Below are 22,262 nucleotides of genomic sequence, written 5' to 3' on the forward strand. Positions count from 1 at the left end.
GGATGCTGCTACCAAGTTGCTGAAACAGTTTGCCTACCCAGATGGGCCCTGAGTTCACAGACAATCACATCTGGTCTGCTTCCCGGCAGCTATCTACAGAGCTTATGCCTGGCTTCATGCAGACACGGAAGGGGAGACATGAGCCGATGAATAACACTTGACTCTACACGTTGGCCGTCTCAGGCTGATGACGACATATACTCTCAGGAGAAGCTTTTGCTTCTCCCTGTGGATTGTACTCTTATTGCTGGGACTCAGTTAACAGGGGGCTTCCTCCACTCAGCTCCAGTTTGTACATCTCAAAGTTTGGAACAAGATCCAGAACTTGGTCTGAAAATTTCTGTGTTTCTATAATCTTTTAAATTACTGATAATGCTGAACCCCCCGAACACCACTGGGATGTTTGCTTGGGTGTCAAGGAGAAAAATTCTAATTAAGTTAATTTTAAAATAAGATCAAATATAGGATAAAGGAGAGGCTCAAAGGACCAGGGCTTACAGAGGTCACATGGCTGCCTTATAGAGAAAACCCACCGTCATCCCACGCCTCATTTAGTCCCACATCCCACCAGTTTCCCATGTCCTGAGACCTCCACACAGAGCAGTAGAGAGATTTAGAGCAAAGCTTTTGCTTCTCCCTGTGGATTGTACTCTTACAGGTGACCAGGATGCTGGACTGGACGTCGGCCCTCATGCTGACTCTCCCTGGGCCTCAGTGAAATGCCTTGTTTCACTCCAGAGAGCCTGGATAGAACTGCACAGGCCGATAAACCCAGCTGCTTGGCTCTAGCCTCTGACAGTGTCGCGCTACAAGCTTTTCTTGATGGGGAAGAACAAATTCACTCAAATCCAGCGCTAAGACACATGAACTTTAGACTGTTAAAATTCCCACTTTAAAGCTAATGAAGGGCTTTGGAATGGCAATATTCTTTAATAATTTTTAGTACTTGCAATGAAGAACAAGGTCAGCAGATTCAGTCAGAAGAAGGTGTCAGAATCCCCTGGACCTCGAGTTATGAATGTTTCTGAGCAGTCATGTGGGTGCTGGGAATCTAACCCGGGTCTTCTGGAAGAATAGCCTGTGTTCTTAGTAACTAAGCCATCTCTCTAGGTCCTCTCTGACTTTTAGCTTGATCTTATACCGAACTAAGGCACTAAATTTAGATGAACTATGAGATTCTTTAAAAATATTGGGCAATTTTATGTTTATTTAATTGATAGTTGTATGTAAGTTGGTTAAGTGGAAACCTTTTCCATTATATATTGCCTTTTATTTTAATAGCTAAACGGGAATTCTGCATCCCTATGTAAAATCAGCAGAGACACACAATGTCTATGTGCCCTCACATGCCTGGCCTTTGAAATCTGGACTGTTAGTTGTACTTTTTTGGTGTAATGCCCACAACCCCTGATGGTGTCCCGCTGCGCTTGCCAGACTCCCTTGTGCAAATATTTACACTAGAACTTTTAAACATCCACAAACATTTATTTATCTCTCCCAAACAGCATCACCCAGAGTGCTCAGAGTGCTCTTTGATGATAGCTATGGACTCTCAGGTTTTCTCGGAGACGTAACTCTGCTCTCAATCTCCTGGGCTAAGCACAGCTGCAATAGATAATGTGATTGAGCCCTGCTAAGGGCTGTTGCATTACACGGTGGTCTTGAATATGCTAAAAAAATAAAAAAATAGTCTTCCATTTTAATTCTTCTTCTACCTCAAGGGACACACTAGCAATGAAATTCTCAATTCTGGTGACACAAAAAGTTTCAAAAGAGAAATGGAAGCTCAAAGAAATCATGGACAACTTCAGAGTTGTTTAGATGTTTTTAAATAACTCAGGGAGATGGGAAGGAGGGAAGGAAGGAATGAAGGAGAGGGGGCGAGAGAGAGAGAGAGGCCAAACTTACTTCATCCACATGTCCAACTGCGCCAAAGATCCTTGCTATTTGTCCAGCGAGGTAGGGAAATCTCTCCCCAATCTCTTTCAGCATTGGTAGAAAACTGCTCAAACCCAGTGGTTCATAGCCTGCTATTTCTATGAGGATGTTTAGGATGAAGTCATTGTGGGTTGAATCCTTTAAATGCCTGATGAGGAAAGGAACGCATTTCTGAACCACCTGCAAGGGGAAAGGAGAGGAAGAAAGGAGAAAGAAAAGACAAAGAGAAGAGTTAGTATACGCAGAATCACTTTCAAAAGAAAATTTTGTGTTAACAGTCTTATACGTAACATAGTCTGTAGTCATCTTAAAACATTCCTCCTGCCTCAGCTTCCTGAGAGCTGGAATTATAGGCATAAGGACGGCAACATTTTAAATATTAAACCAGAGAGACAACACATCCTGGGATTATTAATCTCGTGGCAAATCTGCAGACTTTGGAATCTAAAATGGACAATAAAACCACCTGCCCTTGAGTCTGCTTTTCTTTGAAGTCATGCTCTGCTATGGAAAGTGAACTCCACAAAGTTCTCATGTCGCTGATGCCCAAGCCAAGCTTTGCTGTGTTATGGGAATACTGCATCCCTCTTCCCCAACCCCCAGAGCTGCAGCAGAAAGATGGCCAGTGAGGAAGAGACCTTTGTTGATTTTTACTAAAGCCTCTGGTTTAGGAGAATCCCACTTAGAAATGCTTCATAGTGGAGACAAAGAAGCAGGAAGGCTCCTCACTCTTCCCAATCTCCAGTTCTACCAGAGAATGTCATCATAAGGTATAATCATTAAAGAAAAATGATTTCCCCTGCATTCCCATTGCTTTATGAAGACAAGAATTCAAAAATTTTCATTAGAAAGTGTGACTTTCTGTGAAATAAAGTCACTACTACACACAGATATGGGAGGGGATGCATATATAGAATTTGAAAAGGGACAAACCAAAGTAGTCTTGAGATAACTAAAATCATCCTACATAGAGATTGTAACTTCATAGTCATTTACATACTTTGGGAGGAGAGCATGGCTAGCTTCTGGCAAGTCACACACCTGCAGTTCCAGAAACGCTGCCTGTGCATTTGTGCACTGGGGAAGGACTGCAGGTGCTTCACGAAATGCCGTGAGAGGTCCCTGGCATATCCAGCAAAAATGTCAGCCAGTTGCTTGGGTCAGGGCAACGTACCTGACCTGAGGTATATGGAAATAGAAAATGCTCACACATTTCCTGGCCCTTGAAGAAATTCCATTTTCTAGCCCTTGCTCTTGAGGTCCTGCTCCTGGAGCAAGAAGTCTCTGTGACACATGGTTCTTCACAGGCCAAATTATAGCTTTAGTATAAATCCCAGCCACTAGCCCAAGCCTCACATGGCTATACTGTATCTGTCTGTTCTTCCATGAAGACAAGGAAAAAGGAAAAGAAAGAAATGGGGGAAGAACAGAAGGAGAAAAGAAGAAGAAGAAGAAGAAGAAGAAGAAGAAGAAGAAGAAGAAGAAGAAGAAGAAGAAGAAGAAGAAGAAGAAGAAGAAGAAGAAGAAGAGAGAAGCAGGCAGGCACCAGGCAAATGAATTTTCAACTCCATTGGGGGGCAGATGACTCCATAGAAGACCCAGAAAGTAGAGGCATCTTGAGTGCTGTAAACAGCAATGACGACTTTAAACATGAAACAAAAGCTGAGTATTTCACTGTTTATTATGATGGTGATAGAAAAGAAAGATATTTCGAAGTTTGTCCCACACACTGAAAAAAAAAGGGATGCCCTGGCAGGAGGAATTTTGTTTTCCACACGCAGGGCCCACGTCTCCACTGCCGCCCTGTTGGGTTGACTTCACGTCTAAGAACGATTCCAGTGTCTGCTGAGCGTACAGGAGACACAGAGACCCGGGACTCGGACACCAAGAGGATCCTGCACATTGTACACCCGCATATGCAGCGGCACTCTGTAACCCTCCTCCCTGATAAACGAGCCTCCTAACAACCTGCGAGGCTTGATTTCGACCAGCAGTCTGTGGCCGGTGCAGAGGAAGCAGGGAGAGATGACCTCACCCCCCTCTCTTCTCTTCCTGCCCTTGCTTTGTTCTGCCTGTGGCTATCTCCGGCTTATTTAAGCCACTTCTCAGGAATATGAGGTCACTTAACAGTGTCACAAGGACCCTTAAAAATTAGAATTTCTCCAGAAAAATATGTTAATAATACGAATAGCTTGAAGCCCTGTTTCCATGAGGCTATTCCCCCTCAGGAAAATTCCTCACAGTTCTGACGCCTTGTCTCACAGCTAAATCCACTTACGTGCACTTTCTGGCTTTTGTTCCACTTTGCCCCCAATAAATTGTTGACGACAACAGGAAAGGTGGAGAAAAGTAAAAATTTTTTCTGGCCCAAACTGTAAATAACCCCATTTCTCTTTATCAATTCCCAAATTATGATTTTCTGGCAAGATAAGCCAGCAAAGGACTCAGCAGGGCCATAGTCCCTTATACTCTTGGAGAAACTTTTGCTGACATGAGCCCTTCCCGAAGAAACATCAGGGGCAGGCCGAAGGTATCCAGAAAAATTCCCAAGCCCTAGTGCTTAGTGGGGGATGGGGTTAAAATAGAGTGCTATTTGGGGTGAGGGCTTGGACAGAACTCTGCAAAGGAAACAGCCAGGATAGAATCTCAGCCTCGGGGGTTCTTTGGTTCTTCTCTTTGTGTCCTGTGTAGCAGTTCATAATGTCGGCCCCATCGCAGAGGTGAAATTCTATAGCTACCTCTCCCAAATCTCCAAAGCCAAGGCATCTTAAGAACACGATCATGGGAAAATTAGGCCCTGTTTGGTTGGTAGTAAATGACGTTTCAGGACCTGTGTGTGAAATAGAAGGGTGTGTGTGTGTGTGTGTGTGTGTGTGTGTGTGCTACCACTTAAATTCATCCCGGGGCAATATTTCTATTTTAGTTAACTTAATTAGCATCAAGACTTCATTAATTTCCATGAACCCACAGAAATGCTTGTCATTCTTTTTGTTTATTACTTATTTCCTGCACATCGAGATTCTGGAAAACAGGTTCTCCTGTGCAGACTGCCCCTGGATAGACTATATATATGTCCCACCGCCCCGTCTTCTCATGTTTTGTAAATGACTGCAAGTATTTATGCAAAGTGACCCCTGAGCATTGTGGGCCTGGCGACTGGCCTGGCCGATGATGTGTTAGGTGCTGTAAGATTTGGCAGGAGGAGAGGAATGTTCTCCTCTGTTGTGTGAAACCCAGGAAATGACTCTCCTTTCAGGACCAGACCGCAAACGCAGCTCCTCTGGGCCTGAACACTGAGGAGGGAGAGTTCTACTTGACACTCTCTGTCACTCATCTCCGCCTGCCTGGGGCCAGAAGCCCATGCCTGGGGCTAATAACATGTATGCATACACATTAATAAATTATGTTCTGTTTGCTAGCTAGACTGCTGGATGTCCCACGGCAGCCAGGAAAACACTGACTTTATTCTTATAAAGGCAACTTGGGAAACTGACCGCACAGACTTTTCCTATAAATGGATCCGGACGTTCCCCTGGAGACGCTGACCATGAGTCACCAGCCAGGAACTGCTTTTCTCTCTGCGAAGAATAGTGTCCTGTTAAGAACAGTGCCCGATGTCAACGATGAGGGAGAGATGTGCCTAGCCATCCATCTGTATCTTAGAGCCTACAGATGTGTGGATGCTGAGACCTCATGGACTATTAGCTTTGTGTAGAGAAATTGTCTGCCTCTATATGGACTTGAATGAGAGTCTCCAAAAAAGCTGCTTTTATAGGGAGGGAAAGGTTAACAAGGGAAACACTTTATCCCTGAGCTATATCGTGGTCTGAGGAACAGTTTTTCATGGGCCTCTACTGACCAGACCTGAGAATCATGTTCTCACTGGTCACAAAGTGTAGGTGATCAGAACCTCAGCATTCAGCAAACAGGACAAGCCCAAGCAAGCCCAAGCAGTCAATCAAACAGAAACCCAGGAAACATCACAGGTGACTGCACTGATTAGGGATATCGCTAATAAGCGTTGTTTTAGCTACTCTTCTTCAACAAGAAAACCAAAAGAAGCAGCTTGAGCCAGGAAGGATATGTTTTTCTTTTCACCTACCCTCCAGATATGTTTTAGCTCGTGGTTTCAAGGCTTTCAGAACATCATGGTATGGAAACCATGGCTTGGGGGGGGGGCTAGATTCCTGTTGGGGGTTCTCACATCATGGAAGATTATGAAGCAGATGGAGCCCCCAAAAGTCTGTCCTTAGCGGTCTATATCTGCCACGTTCTGAAACTGTGCCACCAGCCGGGAAACAAGAGTTCCAGCATAGGTACATATGGGGGACATCTTTTTTTTTGGATTTTTTCGAGACAGGGTTTCTCCGTGGCTTTTGGTTCCTGTCCTGGAACTAGCTCTTGTAGATCAGGCTGGCCTTGAACTCACAGAGATCCGCCTGCCTCTGCCTCCCGAGTGCTGGGATTAAAGGCGTGCGCCACCACCGCCTGGCTATGGGGGACATCTTGGACCCAAACAATGATGACCTCCAGGTAACACATGACAAGCTTGAATTGCAAAATCACACCTTTCCTTGTTCACCTGCTTATTTCGTCTGGAAGCAAATGGATCAGAACTGAGTTGAAATTGAAATGCAGTCTGCAGTTCTGGTTGCTGGTTCTTTCTAGGCATCTCTGAAAACCCTCTCTCCATGATCATGGCTCCTGGACACTGTCTAAGGAGCAGACATATGAGAGGAGGTGAAGTGGGCATTCTGTTTGTCCCTGTCTATGGATGGCAGTGTCGTTTCTAAGGGAACCATAGAAAATAATGAAGGGGCAGGTAGAGGGGCCGCTTTCACGTGATGAGCAGGAGTGGGAGCAGCTGGGCTGGGCAGTTCCCTCTCACAACCTCGTCTAGCGGTTAAAATCTGAGGACAGTGAAGGCCACTCAGTCACTCTAAGTGCCTCCCAGGCCTAGGACTCTTCATTCTAGGGTCCACACTCAGAACCTGTGGCTTCATCTAGAGCTTTTTTTCTCAATGAATTCACTTCTATCCCTTGCCACATATTCTGCTGAATCCTTTGGAACTCCATCTGCTTCAGGAGTCATGGGCCTCTAGACTCAATTTTCTTTTTATTTTCTATATATATTTGGTATCAAAACATTTCATAGATGGAAGCATATTAGTCTTAAGTTACAGCTTGGCTTTATCAGTGAAGCTTTGGAACCATGTGAGTGTCTGTGTTTGATGACTTCAGGGAGGGCAGTTTGACTATGACTTAGGGAGATCGAAGCTTCTGCCAATGAAGGCTGGAGGGGCTGATGGGGATGAAGCTCGTGTAAAAAGTCACCTTACCAAGCTGCTCCACATCACGGTGAATGATCAAAATTTTGCTTTTCCGTCTATAAACTATAAAAACCCCCCTGTGTGGGATGAAATAAGGGAGCGTCTGCAAACCACCCGGCCAGTGGCTGTTGGTGTGTGAATGAGCTCATCCACTCTTAGCACCCTTTGCCCACTCTGACCAGCAGTGAGGAAACCATCCTCCTCTGCATTCTCCTCCAGGGGAAGCCGCTCAGGCCAAGAGAAGAAGGAGGTACAACTCAGACAGCCTGGCTTCAAAACCCTGGACCTTTCTTGTGCTCCAGTAGCTGGGTGATCTCAAGCAAGTTAACTCCCCAGAGCATCTGTTTGGATCAAAGTAAGATGGAGGAAAATTAACACATTATAGAGTAATTTATAGGAGCAAGTGAGACACTCTATGTGAAAAGGACCATTTAAATGATGAAGCTGTTTGCAAACGTAGGAATTTGCTTTAACTCCTCCGTGTAGAAATAGCCATGAAAGCACTAGTGTATACCAGGTGCTAAGCCAGATCCTCTGGTGGTTCTGACCAACACTAAGCACGGTGGTATCAGAGCAGGATAGCTCTTCTATCTCAGGGTGCTTTAGAGGAGAGAGGGAGCAGGAACTGGGGGTAAGGGATTGATTCTGAGAAAGAGGGCTTTTTGGTCTCTGCCTTCCCAGTGCAGGCATTGCAAGCATGTGCTGCTATACCTGGCTTTTCCTATAGAAGCTGGGGATTGAACTCAGGTCCTCATGCTTATTCAACAAGCGCTTTACCTGCTGAGCAATCTCTTCAGTTCCTATTAAACCCCTACTACTGCCCAGCATGAAGTCAGGGATTAATTGTGAATAGGTCAACATGCCCTATGGTGTTTAAAGAGTTTAGAGTAAACTAGAAGAGAGAAACTAGCAATAATAATAACCAATAAGTTATAACAATAATAATAAGTTATTTATAGTAATAGCATGCTGTTGTTAGTATTATCCCAAAGACAGAAGCAAACTCACACACAGGCATCAGACAGCTATCAGTCCTCTGCCAAGCCTCTGACCTTGTTCTTTAGTTTGTGATCCCTGTGGTAACAGCCTATGGTCCGTACCTGATCTAATGAACAGAGATCTACGAGTGTACAATTGAGGAAAGGGCCAGCTTCCTGGTATCCGTCCTGGGGCATCACATGAAGACTATACTTAGTGTTTAGTAACTGGTAACCCTGCTTCTTTTCCTAGAGCCCTATTCATTGTCCCTCTGTTCCCCACAGCACATGTATTTTTAAGGCTCCAGCTTGGATGCTACTCCCATGAGAGGACTTCACTGTACCATCTTCTCCCAAGGCAGAATCCATAACCCTCTCCATCAACTCCTTCCCCTCACAGCAGCTGATTTCTCTCTGAGAAATGGAAAGAGAGAGGGATATTATTTCATTCTCATTATTTGGTCTCTGAGACCAAGCTCCATGTAAGTTTTTTGTTGTTGTTGTTGCTGTTTATTTATTTTCTATTCCATTGCCTATAAATTCCTTTCAGCACTGAAACCACTGTGGTTTGCTAATTACAAGCATCCTAAACTTCAGTATGCTACTTGGCTATAAAGAATGACAGCTGATTTGCTATCCAGAGAGTGACCTTTGGCTCCCATGCTGGGCACATTTACTCATGAGTCAACTCATGTGCAAAACTTTCTCTTGGCCCTGCTTGTGAGAATACAGATTCTGAGAACTGTGTGCACAGATGAGATTGCACGGAAGTTGCCCCGCAATGGCTGTAGATTCCTGCTGGTTGCTTTTTATCAGTGTAACTGTGATTTTGCATCCATTTGATTGGATCGCAAGGTGCCCAGATGCTTAGTAAACATTTCAGGGTGTCTGTGAATATATGTTTTGGTTAGAATAACATTTGAATGGGTAGACTGGGTGAAGGAGATTTCCCTTTTGCTATGGACATGCACCAGTCACCCTGTTGAGGACTTAAACAAAAGGAAGAGGGGAGGGAAGAGAGAATTCACACATCCTATGTGATCTCTTGTGCTGGAGTATTGGTATTTGTCAGCTTAGACCATCTGCCCTCCAGTTTCAAGCATTTTTAAAATACAAATTAGAACCGTGCCCCTGGCTTTTCTGAGTCCCTAGGACGGATGATAATCTTCATGGTGGTGTGAACCAACATCACCCCCCCACACACACACACCTCTTGTACAAACGTATTAAAAACAGACAGATGCTTTTGCATATATATGTACGTGCAAGGAAACCCTAAGCACGTTAATCCTGCTCAGATTATCCAGAAGTCTCTCTGGCTGTGTGGGCCATCACACAGTGCGGAGCATACAGAGTGTATATCAAGCAGACACAATGCACTTTCTACCTCCACGTCTCTCTTCTTTGCTGCTGCGTGCAAAAGCCGGAGTAGATGGTACTGTTCTGTCTGCTCCAATTGAGACATCAAGGCCAGGAGTTCTGCCAGGTGTCTGTTGATGGGTCGAGGCTGCATTTCATACACAGCAGGTAACACCCTCAACAACATGGCGTTTCCTGCGGAGGGAACAAGAAAGGCAACAGCGACCTTACCAACCTCAGAGTCATAGAGATAACAACATTGTCAATGTAATAATCTGGGCGCGTAAGCCGTAGGGTCAACAGCCAAACGTTCTATTCAAATTAACACATTGGCTTATTCTGTGAAAAATTAGTCACTAAAGCACAATTCCGATGGATTTCACAAGGGAGTATTTTACGATATGACCGGCATGACTAGCTAATGAAATCTATTTTCTGCGTAATGCTCCGTGGGGAACACAGGCACACTTGACAGCAACCAGACCACACCCCAAGGAGACAGTTCCGATAAAAAATTCCCGAGGAGAAGTAACACGTGGATGCTGTTGAAATGAAAAGTGAGCCGTGTTAGGAGCACGAACCTAAGTGAGGCTGAACCCAAAAAAATGCAGAAAGGAATGCGTTCGCATTCCTGAGGGCTGGGAGGCCTGGTTCAGAACAATGGACATATGGAAACGATGCCTGATTTTTTTTTTTTACGAAGAGTTTAAAAGGTAGCAATGCAAATTTAAACCCTCAATTTCTGCACTATTTCAAGGGGAATTTGCACTCAGCTTGTCTGTCACACGTGATTTGCCTCAAAGGCGTGTGTGACAACCGGATTCAAAATGGCAAAACCCGCAGAAAAAAAAATATTTCATGAGCTGTAGGGGCTTCACTGCAATGACACGTGGGAAACAACTGCTTATCACTTTCTGTTACGGAGTCCCCTCTCAAAATGCTGTCAAGCACTTATTTAAGTGTCTCGGAGGATTTGGTTTCTAGAAGAATATTTTCTTGGTTCTATTTATAATTTGTGTTGCGGCAGTAGAGCTGGGGTTGAACCTTACGCATGCCAGGCAAGCATTCCCCGAACGGCCACACTCACCCCAACCCAGTTCGTGGTTTACTTATGTTAGCTTTATTCCCAGAAAATATACACAGAAAAAAATCAAACAAACAGAAACTACACATATACAAATCTTCAGTACTTGGTGAGGATACGCTAACACACAAAAGACATTTAATTATGAACGTTAAGGAAAGAGACCTTGGGTTTCTACAATATCAGTATTTATGTTCAGTCAAAATGGACAAAAATGTACTTGCATAAAAAAATTGAGAATTGATTTTTCATAGAAGTAGTTTCAAACATATCTTAGCAACTTGTCTACAGAACAAAAGATTCTGGAAATGCTTTTAATTTTTTAAAGAATTTGTAAGGGCCAGGCTTGATGGTGCATGTCTGCAGTATTCGGGAGACTGAGACGGGGGATGACCACAAGTTTGAGCCCATTCTGGCCTATATAATGAGTCCGAGACAAGCTTGGACCTCATCTCAAATTGAAACTAAAAACTAAAACATAAAGAAGTTTCTCCTGGGATAGAGAGATGGCTCAGTATTTAAGAGCACTGGCTGCCCTTCCAGACGACTGGGGTTTGAATCCCAGCACCCACATGGTAGCTCACAACCATCCATAACTCCAGTCACAGAAGTCCCGACACCCTCTTCTGGCTTCCACGGGCATCTGGCATGCAATTGCAGACAAAACATCTGTACACGTTACATAATAAAATAATGTTTTAAAAATAAATTTTCCCCATCACTATTTTGACACCAAACAATTTAATTTTTATTTCTGTTTATTAATATTTATATAGCTTCTCCTTAAATGCAGGAAATTCTAACTCAATACGTAATTGATGCACAACCCCTTAGGTCACAGAACTTAGCTGTGGATGGATGCACACTGGTCAGCATCACTGGTGGGAAAAGTTAGAATCTGGGACAGAAACTATTGCATGACTTTTTAGCACTGTCTCCAACAAAGGTTCTGGGTTCTTTGGAGGGGAAATCCCTAGATTAGTCATTTTCACTAACTTCAGTTTCAATAAAATAAACACAAAAGTAAGTGCAAAATAATTTATTTTCCTTTTAGTTAGAAACTGATAAAGAAATATGGATGTAGAAATCCTGTAAAAATTTTTACTCAGAGGTTTATATATTCTTTTTAATACTAAGTATTTCAAGCCCTTGGGTAGGCATAAAGAATGAAAGGAGCAATGGTGTGCCTATCACCCGGCTTCACCAAACTTTACCTTGCCACAGTGCTTTCTGACCACTTGCTTTTCCTCCTCGGAAAAGTTAGTCTTTTTATTGTTGGGAATGTTTTTATAGCTCATTTACATGTGTGCATCCACCAACATCTTACAGCTGTCTGCCTGCTTTATAATTTTACATGAATGGGTTCCTTATCTTTATCTACAGACCCAGGGCAAACCGTTTTGCTTTGTTCAACATTGTGCTGGGTTTCATTCAAACTGACCTCATATCTTGATTCTTCCTTCTGGCCTTTCTCCCCAGGGGCACTGATTTAACTTCTCTGTGGCTGAAAGACATCATTTTCTCCAGAAATCATCAGGAAAAGGCCTGAAATTACTGGCATGTTTATCACGGTGCTGAAGGTGTAGGCAAGGCTGCAATGGACCTTAAAGGATCTCCATTTCTTTGGTTGTTCTATCTTCTAGAGCAGTGGTTTCCTGCCATTCTAATGCTGAGACCCTTTGATACAGTTCCTCATGTTGCTAGGTGGGGAAAACTCTATCAGTATAGTTTTCAGAGCCTTCAGAGGCTGGGAGAAAGAAGGCGGAGTCAGGAAGAAGCCATGTAGCCCCACCAGAGACAAATGACAAAACTATATATACCTGGTAAGTCACAGCCTCGTGGCAATACACAGATTAATGGAAATGGATTAACTTAAAATATGAGTTAGCCAAAACTACACTTAAACTATTGGCCAAACAGTATTGCAAATAATAAGGTTTCTGTATGATTAGTTTGGGGTTGAGCAGCCGAAAACAAACAAGCAACCTCCTACAACACACAACTATAAAATTAATTTTCATTGTTACTTCATAATTGTAATTTTGCTACCTTTACAAATCATAATGTAAATATCTGTGTTTTCTGATTGTTTTAGGTAACTTCTGTGAAAGGATTGTTTGACCCTCCAAAGGGGTCGTGGCCCATAGGTTGAGAACCGTTCTAGAATCTGGTGTGTACCTACCGGCTTGTGGACACTCCCATCCTGTTCAAAGCTAGAAACATGGTGACTCTATGATCTCGTTTCTTTCTCTCATCACCCTTCTTCATGTGATTCTCTCATCTGCCTCCCTCTTTCGCTATCTTTTAAAATATTTTCTTTATGATAAGTGTGCAGGTGATGACACTGATGTGTGTGCCTTGACATGTCCTTGGAGGTTGGAGCACAACTTTCAAGAGTTGATTCTATCCCTCCACCTCGTGTTCCAAGGACGGAACCCAAGCCATCAGACTAGCATAGCAGGAGATTTTACCCAATGGCCCATCTCACTTGCACATCCTCTCTGACTTTTAGGAACCCTTTTATTGCAGAGCCAAGCTAAATAACCAAGTGTGGTTTCCTTATTTTTTCTGTAGTGACTTTTCATTCCATCTGGAATGCAGTGATCCAGCGCATGTTTACAGGTTACAAGGATTGGCACACGGACATCTTCTGGGGTCCTGGTACCAGGCTTATAAGATCTTACACTCCCATGAGCCTCGAGAAGGCATCTGCTGCCCACATCCTTGCTGTGCTGGGCCTTCCCTGCTCTCCTTGCCTTTTGCTGATTTGATGGAGTGTGAGATTACTTCTCAGGTTTTGTTTTCAGTCTCATTTTTTTTTTTTGATTGCTTGTGACACACATACACACAGTTTTGCAGCAGGTCATTTCTTGTCCTGCGATTAGGTCATTCACAGTTTTTGTTTTTACTAAGATGTTTATCTGTCTTTTAAATTCATTTTCTTTACCTTTGCCTAAATTGCCATTTTACCCATTCCTGCCTGATCTTTATAAAAAGTTTTAATTCACCTTTTAAGAATTATGGGAATCACTAATAGTTCTTTAAATAACTTTTCCCTCAACAGCCTTTTGAGTGTGTGCATTCCTGTGAATGTATATTTCTGTAGGTACATGTTTGTGTGTAGACACCTTGGAAGTCAACCTCTTGTATAATTACAATCATCCAATACATTTTAAAAAAGATTCACCTATTTTTATGTCTTTATGTGAGTCAGCCTAAGTTCATGTGTATCACATGCACTTGAGGAGGTCAAAGGGACACAGGGTCCCCTGGAACTGGAACAGGTGGCTATGAGCTGACTGATGTGGGGGTCCTGGGAACCAAAGTCTGGTCCTTTGACAGGTAAGGTAAGCATTTTTATCCAGCTCTTCCACACTGATTTTGGAGCCAGGGTCTCTCATCGGCCTTAACTTGCCCGGTAGGCTTTAGCTGTCCGGGCAGGAAGTCCCAGGCACCCTCTCCCTGGCACTGGCTTAGGACTCTGCCTGCATCACCACGCCAGGCTTTTCTGAAAAACAAATCTAGGTCCACATCCTTAAGAGAGAAGCGCTTTACTGACTGAGCTTTCTACACTGCCCTTTAAACAATATTTTATTGTCTCATATTGCCATTTCTTTCTCGTAGGCCTTAAGGATGGTTCCAAACATAGCTTGTTTTTAGCTGCTACTTCAAATAAGTGAAGCCCTCGAGCAGGGACTTAATGCCTTTCGACTTTTTGTTGATTCTTATTGATGATGTACTATTCCCTCGGATGTCTAGATATGTTTCGCTGTGAATTCATTTTTACGGTGGCGGTTGGTATATGCACGTGCTTTCCAGACGTAGAAGGGCAAGCCTCTTCTTACAAACTCGTAGGGGTCTTGTGGTACTCAGTCAGGGAAAGCCATGCAAGGGGCAGAAAGAGGAGTTTACCCATGGAAATCCAAAAGGTGGCCTTCTGAGAGGCCTACTTGAGGGTCCCCTCACCCTCATGGTTGGTTGGTTTGGATGGCTGTGACTGATAACCACCCCCACCATGGGACTGTGGAGTGATATCAGCTCAGGAGCTGACCCTCTGGGCTTTATTCCTTCTAGATTTTTGGCCACTACACATTGTTGCTTTTATTTAGAGCCATCTGAATACTTTAAGTTTTAAACCATTATTCTTATGACATCAACACGTATCTAGGTATTTAGCACAGGTAGAACGTCCAGTTCTCTCTCTCTCTCTCTCTCTCTCTCTCTCTCTCTCTCTCTCTCTCACACACACACACACCAGTCATCCCTAATTTAAATTTAAAACAGGATCTTTGCCTCTGGGTTTTATTGGACATTTCCACCCAATGTTAGAATGAATGAATATATATATATATATATATATATATATATATATATATATATATATATATATATATTAGAACACCCAAGCTCATGAAGCCAGCTCCCAGTTACCCTTTGTTTTTTAGAGGTTTACTTAGTTGCACGTGTTTGTTAGTTGCAACTCCAGAGGAGTAAAGACAAGGGAGCCAGGATGGATTTGATGTCTAGAGTCACAGAAGTTCTTCATATGTCGGATTATTGTGAAGTCACAGAATCATTTCCAATACCTCAAACTTGAGAAAGTGTCCAAAGGGAAAGTGAAAAGAGTTTTCTCTAACTTAAGGGGTGAGGGAACAAAGTGCCAAAATGAACGCCTCGCACCTCTGGGTTCCCCACCCCCTCTCAGTGCTACCAATTCAGGTTACAGCAGCTAAACTTCATGGGGACCAGCGAAGTCCTGCTTCCCTCCCCCCTCCCCTAATTAATCTGCCTTCAGTGTGGACCTTTGTGGTTTAACATTGTGCAATCTCTTCTTCGGCTCCCTTGCCCTCCCACCCAACCCCCTCCCCCAAATCCAGGGGAACTCCCTCGCGCTGTGCCACCGGCATTACTCATGCATCCCGGTTCAGGCTTTGGAGCCTTTATTAAGGGCTTTCTCTCCAGCCTCCCTCTATCTCTCCCGGGCTCAATTTCGGCTCACTGAAGAGCCCGGCTTCCTCCCCTAAGGCAGCTGCATAGCGAACTCCATCTCTCCCGCAATGCTTCTCCCTGCGATTCTGCTTTGTGCTTTCTGGTCTGCAGCGTTGGCTGAGACCTCTGACGACTATGAGCTCATGTACGTGAATCTGGACAACGAAATAGACAATGGACTTCATCCCACCGAGGACCGTAAGTTCATTTAAACTTTCTCTGCTCACCCCAACTACACAACTCGCATTTGGGGCGCGGGGGTGCGTGTGTAAAATGACATACATATACTTAGTAGCCAATGAAACAAGTTAAAATCGTACTTTGTTTTGTAACAGTGAGGACTACCTGAGAAAAGCCAGAGGTTTTAAATTATTTTTGCAACATATATAATGAATTAGAGCATATGAAATCACTGTTCTTTAACTGTTTTTAGCTACATGAATGGCAATTCCCCAGAGTTAGGTTAAACGTGTCCCGTTTTAAAAAAAAAATGGTTGCTGTGTCATTTTTGAGTTAACACGCTCGCTCGCTGTTTTCAGAAAGAGGAGGTTTGCTGGGGACAGGCTGAAACTTGGGGTGATTGAGGGTGCAACCCACCGGCTGGGGCAGGCTGGTAACGTTGTGTGTGTCCCGCGCTCTAGCCACGCCATGCGACTGCCGCCAAGAGCACTCGGAGTGGGACAAGCTGTTCATCATGCTGGAGAACTCGCAGATGCGGGAGGGCATGCTGCTGCAGGCCACCGACGACGTCCTCCGGGGCGAGTTGCAGCGGCTGCGGGCCGACCTGGGCAGGCTGGCGGGCGGCATGGCGAGGCCATGTGCTGCCGGGGGCCCTGCGGACGCCAGGCTGGCGCGGGCCCTGGAGCCTCTGCTGCAGGAGAGCCGCGATGCGAGCCGCAGACTGGCACGCCTGGAGGATGCGGAGGCGCGGCGGCCCCAAGCGGCAGTGCCTGGCTTGGGTGCAGTGCTGGAGGAACTGCAGCGGACGCGTGCCGACCTGAGCGCGGTGCAGAGCTGGGTCGCTCGCCGCTGGCTGCCAGCAGGTAAGCGCCAGGCACAGAACCCACCATTGGCTTTGTCCCTAGAGTCCGCGGCACATAATCACATCAGGCACGCTTTAGTGGGGACCCTCAAACTCAGAGCCCTAAAATTTTTCATATGCACGTTCACAGAGCTCAGACACACCACACAAGACAGACACGTTGCCTCTGAAAAGTGTTTCTCAGCCCGAGGACACAAAAGAAAGTGGGGATTTAACCGTCAATCTGGAAGTAGACGTCAGAGGTCCCTGATACCGGATCCAACCAGATATTAGAGGAGCTCCATTGGCAGGTGTTTATCTGTGGCTCTACTTGCTGCCCCGAGTCCCTCCGTTAGGGATTTCCACATTTTCTAATTTTATCCGGTCGCTCTCTTTAGGCGAGCTCTGATTTCCCACACTACTTCAGGGCCAGGGCTTACTTCAGCGACTTTCCCAACCTCTCTATACCGACTCCTCCCCTTCGGCTTCATCTGAGCTGACTTGAGCCTAATTGGGTCTCCTGCAGAGTCAGCAGAATTCCGCCAGGGTTTCCTCAGCCCAATTAGTTGCACAGTGAAGGTCAAGGGATGTGGGCCTTGGAATAAGTCCTGTAAAGTCAGGACCAGGAATTAGGGATGGTATACGACCACTCCATCTAGACCCCAGGACCACACAAGAACCCGGCTGTACAGACTGTGCAACTTGTCAAAGCCCACACTCCATAAAATCCACAATTGTGTAGGGCCCCCAAAGTCACACTTTTAAAATTAAAGAAACAGAGCGTTGGCGCATGGGAATAGAATAAGAATTTGGCTTCTTAAGTCAAATTTCTGAGGAGGTAGTGATATATTGTGGCTTATTCTAGAAATTAGTGTCTTAGGTAGAAAAATATCCCTTGGGCTTCTCATGAGTCTCAGAAACAATGCCAACCTATCCTGTATTTCCAAGGAAATGAAGCTTATTGACCGAGGTAGGAGGAAGGACAATCTAGGGCACGGCCCATTCCTCTGCAGAACCTTCCCAAATATTTGAGGACTATTTGTCAGTATGGAGGCTTATGGCCTTAAACCTAAGTAGGTCTTGGGAGAAAAAGCATAAAGTCAATTCGGAAGTAAACCTTAAATATGGTAATTCTTCGACAATTTTAAACACATGGATGTTTGTTTTGCAAACTGGGTAAAGTCACGTACATACAAAGTATCCCCCTGCACACACACCAGAAAGAGTTCCTCTAATTTGTATCCTTACCTATGCCAGAAGAGGGATGTATACACTTCCCAATTCTAAACTGTTGATGTCTATTATACCCAATAACACTTTCACACACGGCTTTGATTTGCCCTCCCTTGCTGTCCTGCCAACTTGGCTCTCAGAGGGTTCCTAATCATGCTGTGGTCTGCCTCCTAAGAACCTGGTTTTCATTTCACTTGGTCTTTGATAATATAATTACAAAGTCTTATTAGCTAAAAGCCATTTCATGAGAGAGTTTCTGACATTTCAAAGGGGTCCCAGGAGGCTCAATCACTGTTTCATAAAAAGAATTCCACAAAATCTCCCTACATACTACTCTGCAGCATGAACCCAAGTAGCTGCCGCAGCCTACAAGGATGCTGGGTCTCCCAGACATAGTCATGAGTAGCCGTGGAATGCAATCCTCACTTCCTGACCTTATTTAAACAGGAAGGCAGATAATTAGATTGTAGCGGGTGCCTTCTTGAACAGTACTTTACTTAAACTTACAGAGGCCAGGGGATTTCAAATGCACACAAATGGTTATCTTTGGTTTCCACAACTATTATTTGATTTCATTGTTGCAGCGAGAGCGATAATTCCACCTTGAAAATGCCTCATTTAAATTTCTTTTCCATGGATGCTTAGCATGTTCATCTGATGCTATTAATTGGGGGCATTGCTATTGTTTTTTGCTCTTCTGCAATTTTCCTACATTTCAAAAGTTTCTTTGACTATTACGAAAAGATATGGTCCATGTTTGTTTGGTGTTTTCTGGACAGAGTCTAGCTCAGAGCCACGTGTAGGAATTTGCTGCACTTTACAGGACGCTGAATGTCCACAAGTTCTGTTGATTCAGCAGTCAGTGTTTAAGTGCTTGAGGGGTTGACTAGCCATCTCACACCATGTCCTTTGGGTTATTATAGCGTGAAAATCCAGCCCGCTGTAGTGTTTTCAGATGTAACATGAAGCAGAGCCCATCTGGTCAAGGCTTTATCCTTTCTAGGTCTTTACTTCCACATCTTAGCTGCCCATATGGCCTTGAGATCAGCAGAGGTGAGAACAGATGTGTCCTCATCCTATGTCCAAATGTCCCTGTCTTCTGGATGTTCTTAGCAGAAACACAATCCGTAACAAAATCTTTTGGAAGAATCCCTCCTTTAAAAGGGTTTTCTATAGTGATGTAACTAAGTTTTAAAGCAAATCCTTGGCCTGCCCGGATTTGAGTACTGTGTACATGTAACTTACAGACTTGAAGAAGAGAGCTCCGCCCCACACACTTTAAATATAGACAACACTAAGGCCTGGTGAGATTATAGGCTTCATAAAAGGCTGCATCATACCCACTAGCAGTTAATAACTCGGAATCCAGGGCTTCTAGTAACAGACAATAGAATGTGTTGGCCTCTGTAAACAGATTAGCCAAACTAAAGCCCTAGTTTATGAATGTATCAGCTCTAGAAACATGGGTAAGTTACTTCTTGCCTCAGTTGTATCCCTATGAAGTAGGAATAGAGGGACTTTAAGAGCAAGAAGGAGGATGCATTAAGATCATGAAGAAATTGATTAGAACACCGTCTGAGACACAACGAGCACTTGATAAACATTCGTTATCCTTGTTTGCTGTGCTTCTGGTCAAGGATGCTTTGCAAGTCAGCCCTGGTGATGTGCACCAATGAATTCAGTCCCTCAGAGGTGGAAACAGGAGAAGCAGAAGTTCGAAATTATTGCTAGCTATCTGCCGCACCCCCCCCCCCCTTGAGGTCAGCTTAGGCCACTTAAAGGCTTATTTGAAAAGGCCAGTAATAATAGTAGTAAAAGAACAGAGCAGTTTTCTATAAACTTCGCAAAGCTACCAATATCCAAGATCACGTGGTACATAAAAATGTATTCCCTGGTGACATTACTATTCTAAAAGACATGCTAATAATGACTGCCTAGAGTGAGCTATGTCCTTTAAGTTTCGTAGGTTTATTGTTTTAGGATCACAGCAAAATTAAGAAGGAAATGGGGGTGGATTTTAAATACTCGCAGATAATAAAATCTTGCGAAGCTAACTCATTGTTTTTTGACATTTTAATAAAAACCAGTAAAACTGAGAAGTGGATTGGAAGGGAATGGTTATTCGCCATGGTTTTTGGTATTTGTGGGTTGAGTTGGCACTTCCCTTCTGTTTGCAAACTCTTTTATTGGGTTGTTTCACTGAAAAAGTCAAGTAACTCTTCCTCACTTTTATCCTCCGTGCTCTGTAGAGATAAACTGGAGGCCCCGCAAGTCATAACACACTACTGTATATGGTTATATAGTATAGCTAACGTGCTTATGTTAGCATAACCGAATACCAAAATAACCGAATGAATCAGAACTTTTTTTCTTGTGTTCTTTCTTGCTACTCCAGGTTGTGAAACAGCAATTTTATTCCCAATGCGGTCCAAGAAGATTTTTGGAAGCGTGCATCCTGTGAGACCAATGAAGCTTGAATCTTTTAGCGCTTGCATCTGGGTCAAAGCCACGGATGTATTAAACAAAACCATCCTGTTTTCTTATGGCACAAAGTGGAACCCCTACGAGATCCAGTTGTACCTCAGCTCCCAGTCCCTAGTGTTTGTGGTGGGTGGGAAAGAGAATAAGCTGGTTGCAGACACTGTGGTTTCCCTGGGGAGGTGGACCCACCTCTGTGGCACCTGGAGTTCAGAGCAGGGGAGCATGTCCTTATGGGTAAACGGGGAGCTAGTGGCCACCACTGAGGGCATGACCACGAGTCACCCTGTCCCTGAGGGTGGACTCCTGCAGATTGGCCAGGAAAAGAATGGTTGCTGTGTAGGTGGGGGCTTTGATGAAACATTAGCATTTTCTGGAAGAATCACAGGCTTCAATATCTGGGATCGTGTTCTCAGTGAGGAGGAGATACGGGAGAGTGGAGGAGCCGAGTCTTGCCACATCAGGGGAAACGTCGTTGGGTGGGGAGTTACCGAAATCCAGCCACATGGAGGAGCTCAGTATGTTTTCTAAGTGTTGTGAAACTCTACTTGAAGCCAAATGAGACTTACACTTTAAATGTAGGCTGCTCGGGAAAGCCTAAAAGCTCCAGTGTGTATTAAGAACACTTGAGACTAATGAAGGAGAGACTTGAGATTATCTTTATTTATCTTGGCAAAATACTGAATAAACAGTTGAAGGCTTGGGGGCATTGTTACTAAGCCTTCTGCTTGTGGTGCCTTCAGATTAATGTCTGCCTCTTTCAGAGATATCCTCAGATCACTGGGCAGGACTGGACTCTGAACAGAAGGACGATTGTGTTCCTTTGCTTTGGTTAATTTTGTTTTGGCCAGAGACATTTTTTTATGCTGGAAGAATAACAAAACAAGCTCTGTTGCCCACTGCTCATTCCTTATGGCGTACCCTGTGACAAGAGGGAGGGCGAGAAGGACATATTTATACCACAAAGTGACTTATTAACAAACATAAATGTAGCCTGCGTGTTAGCAGCCAGTGTTCCATGTTGGGAGAGACAGCTGTGTAACTTATATTGTGAAATGGGTTTGTATTAATTTTATTTTTGTAAAACTCTACTGTAAATAAAATATTTTATAAAGCTATCCCGTGTCGCCCTCTAATTGAAGTTTAAGAGCTGCTTTGAAGCAAATCCACGTTTTTTTTTTCCTATTTTTTTCATCTAGAGTAGGCAAGTCGCTTTCAGAGACTGTGAAAGTAGCAATCGTTAACATTGCTTCGAAGCGAACTCTACTGCTGTCCTAAGCTTTGGTGTCCCTCAGATTGTAAGAAATTCTAAATGCATTCATCTATCCAGGCTTTAGTTTTTTTCAGCTATGGAACTGAGAAAGAAATGATTTAACAAATCCATGAGCTTGCGCAATTTTCTCCCCTGCCGCGACACAAACATACATGTATTATCTGACTTCTCCAGCTAGACATGCCACGTATACATGGCAGCAAGATGCATGCATCGGCTCTTGACGTTGCCACATAGAGCTGCCATCTACCAAATTCATAGTGAAGAGTTGAACAATCGAGTTATCAGAAAAAAATGGAAAAATGAAAGCATTCATCACGCTTTAAGTAAGTTGGAATTTGGTGCATTCATGGATCTTCTGGGGTGTGTGTGGCCTACGGGCCACCTGCGGGACACACATGGTAGGGCTATCAAAGAGCCATCGGTCTGGAAAATAAGCAAGGCCTAATCACCCTCTGCCTTACAAGGGAAAGGCCAGCCAACCCTGCATTTTCAGCAGTCCTGGTAAGACCTCTGTCAAATCATCTCCTCTTAAGGATTCTAGGCAAGGACTTCTAGAACCTCTAAAACTTTCACAGAA

The 22,262-nt window shown here is 44.1% G+C and overlaps 2 protein-coding genes across 2 annotated transcripts in view; one reads left to right on the forward strand and one right to left on the reverse strand.

Annotated features, from left to right (window-relative positions):
• Veph1 (ventricular zone expressed PH domain containing 1) overlaps nt 1–22,262 on the reverse strand; it is a 167,661-nt gene that overhangs the window by 115,663 nt on the left and 29,736 nt on the right. The window contains exons 4-5 of the mRNA XM_075950586.1: nt 9,633–9,799; nt 1,909–2,118 (exon numbers count right to left, since the gene is read on the reverse strand). Of these exons, the coding sequence (XP_075806701.1) occupies nt 1,909–2,118; nt 9,633–9,799 (377 nt within the window). The remainder of the gene's footprint in view (nt 1–1,908; nt 2,119–9,632; nt 9,800–22,262) is intronic.
• On the forward strand, nt 15,609–21,527 carry Ptx3 (pentraxin 3). Its single transcript, XM_075950829.1, has 3 exons — nt 15,609–15,875; nt 16,319–16,720; nt 20,327–21,527. Exons 1-3 carry the CDS (start codon nt 15,746–15,748, stop codon nt 20,938–20,940), a joined length of 1,146 nt encoding a protein of 381 aa, XP_075806944.1. The 5' UTR covers nt 15,609–15,745; the 3' UTR covers nt 20,941–21,527.

Source organism: Microtus pennsylvanicus, chromosome 16, assembly GCF_037038515.1.
Source record: "Microtus pennsylvanicus isolate mMicPen1 chromosome 16, mMicPen1.hap1, whole genome shotgun sequence".
NCBI lineage: Eukaryota > Metazoa > Chordata > Mammalia > Rodentia > Cricetidae > Microtus > Microtus pennsylvanicus.

What these genes read in the sequence shown, in the direction of transcription:
- Ptx3 (XM_075950829.1), top strand. Translation starts at nt 15,746, where the DNA reads ATGCTTCTCCCTGCGATTCTGCTTTGTGCTTTCTGGTCTGCAGCGTTG. An exon ending in ACTTCATCCCACCGAGGACC is followed by an intron (nt 15,876 to 16,318) that starts GTAAGTTCATTT and finishes CCCGCGCTCTAG; the next exon opens with CCACGCCATGCGACTGCCGC. An exon ending in TCGCCGCTGGCTGCCAGCAG is followed by an intron (nt 16,721 to 20,326) that starts GTAAGCGCCAGG and finishes TTGCTACTCCAG; the next exon opens with GTTGTGAAACAGCAATTTTA.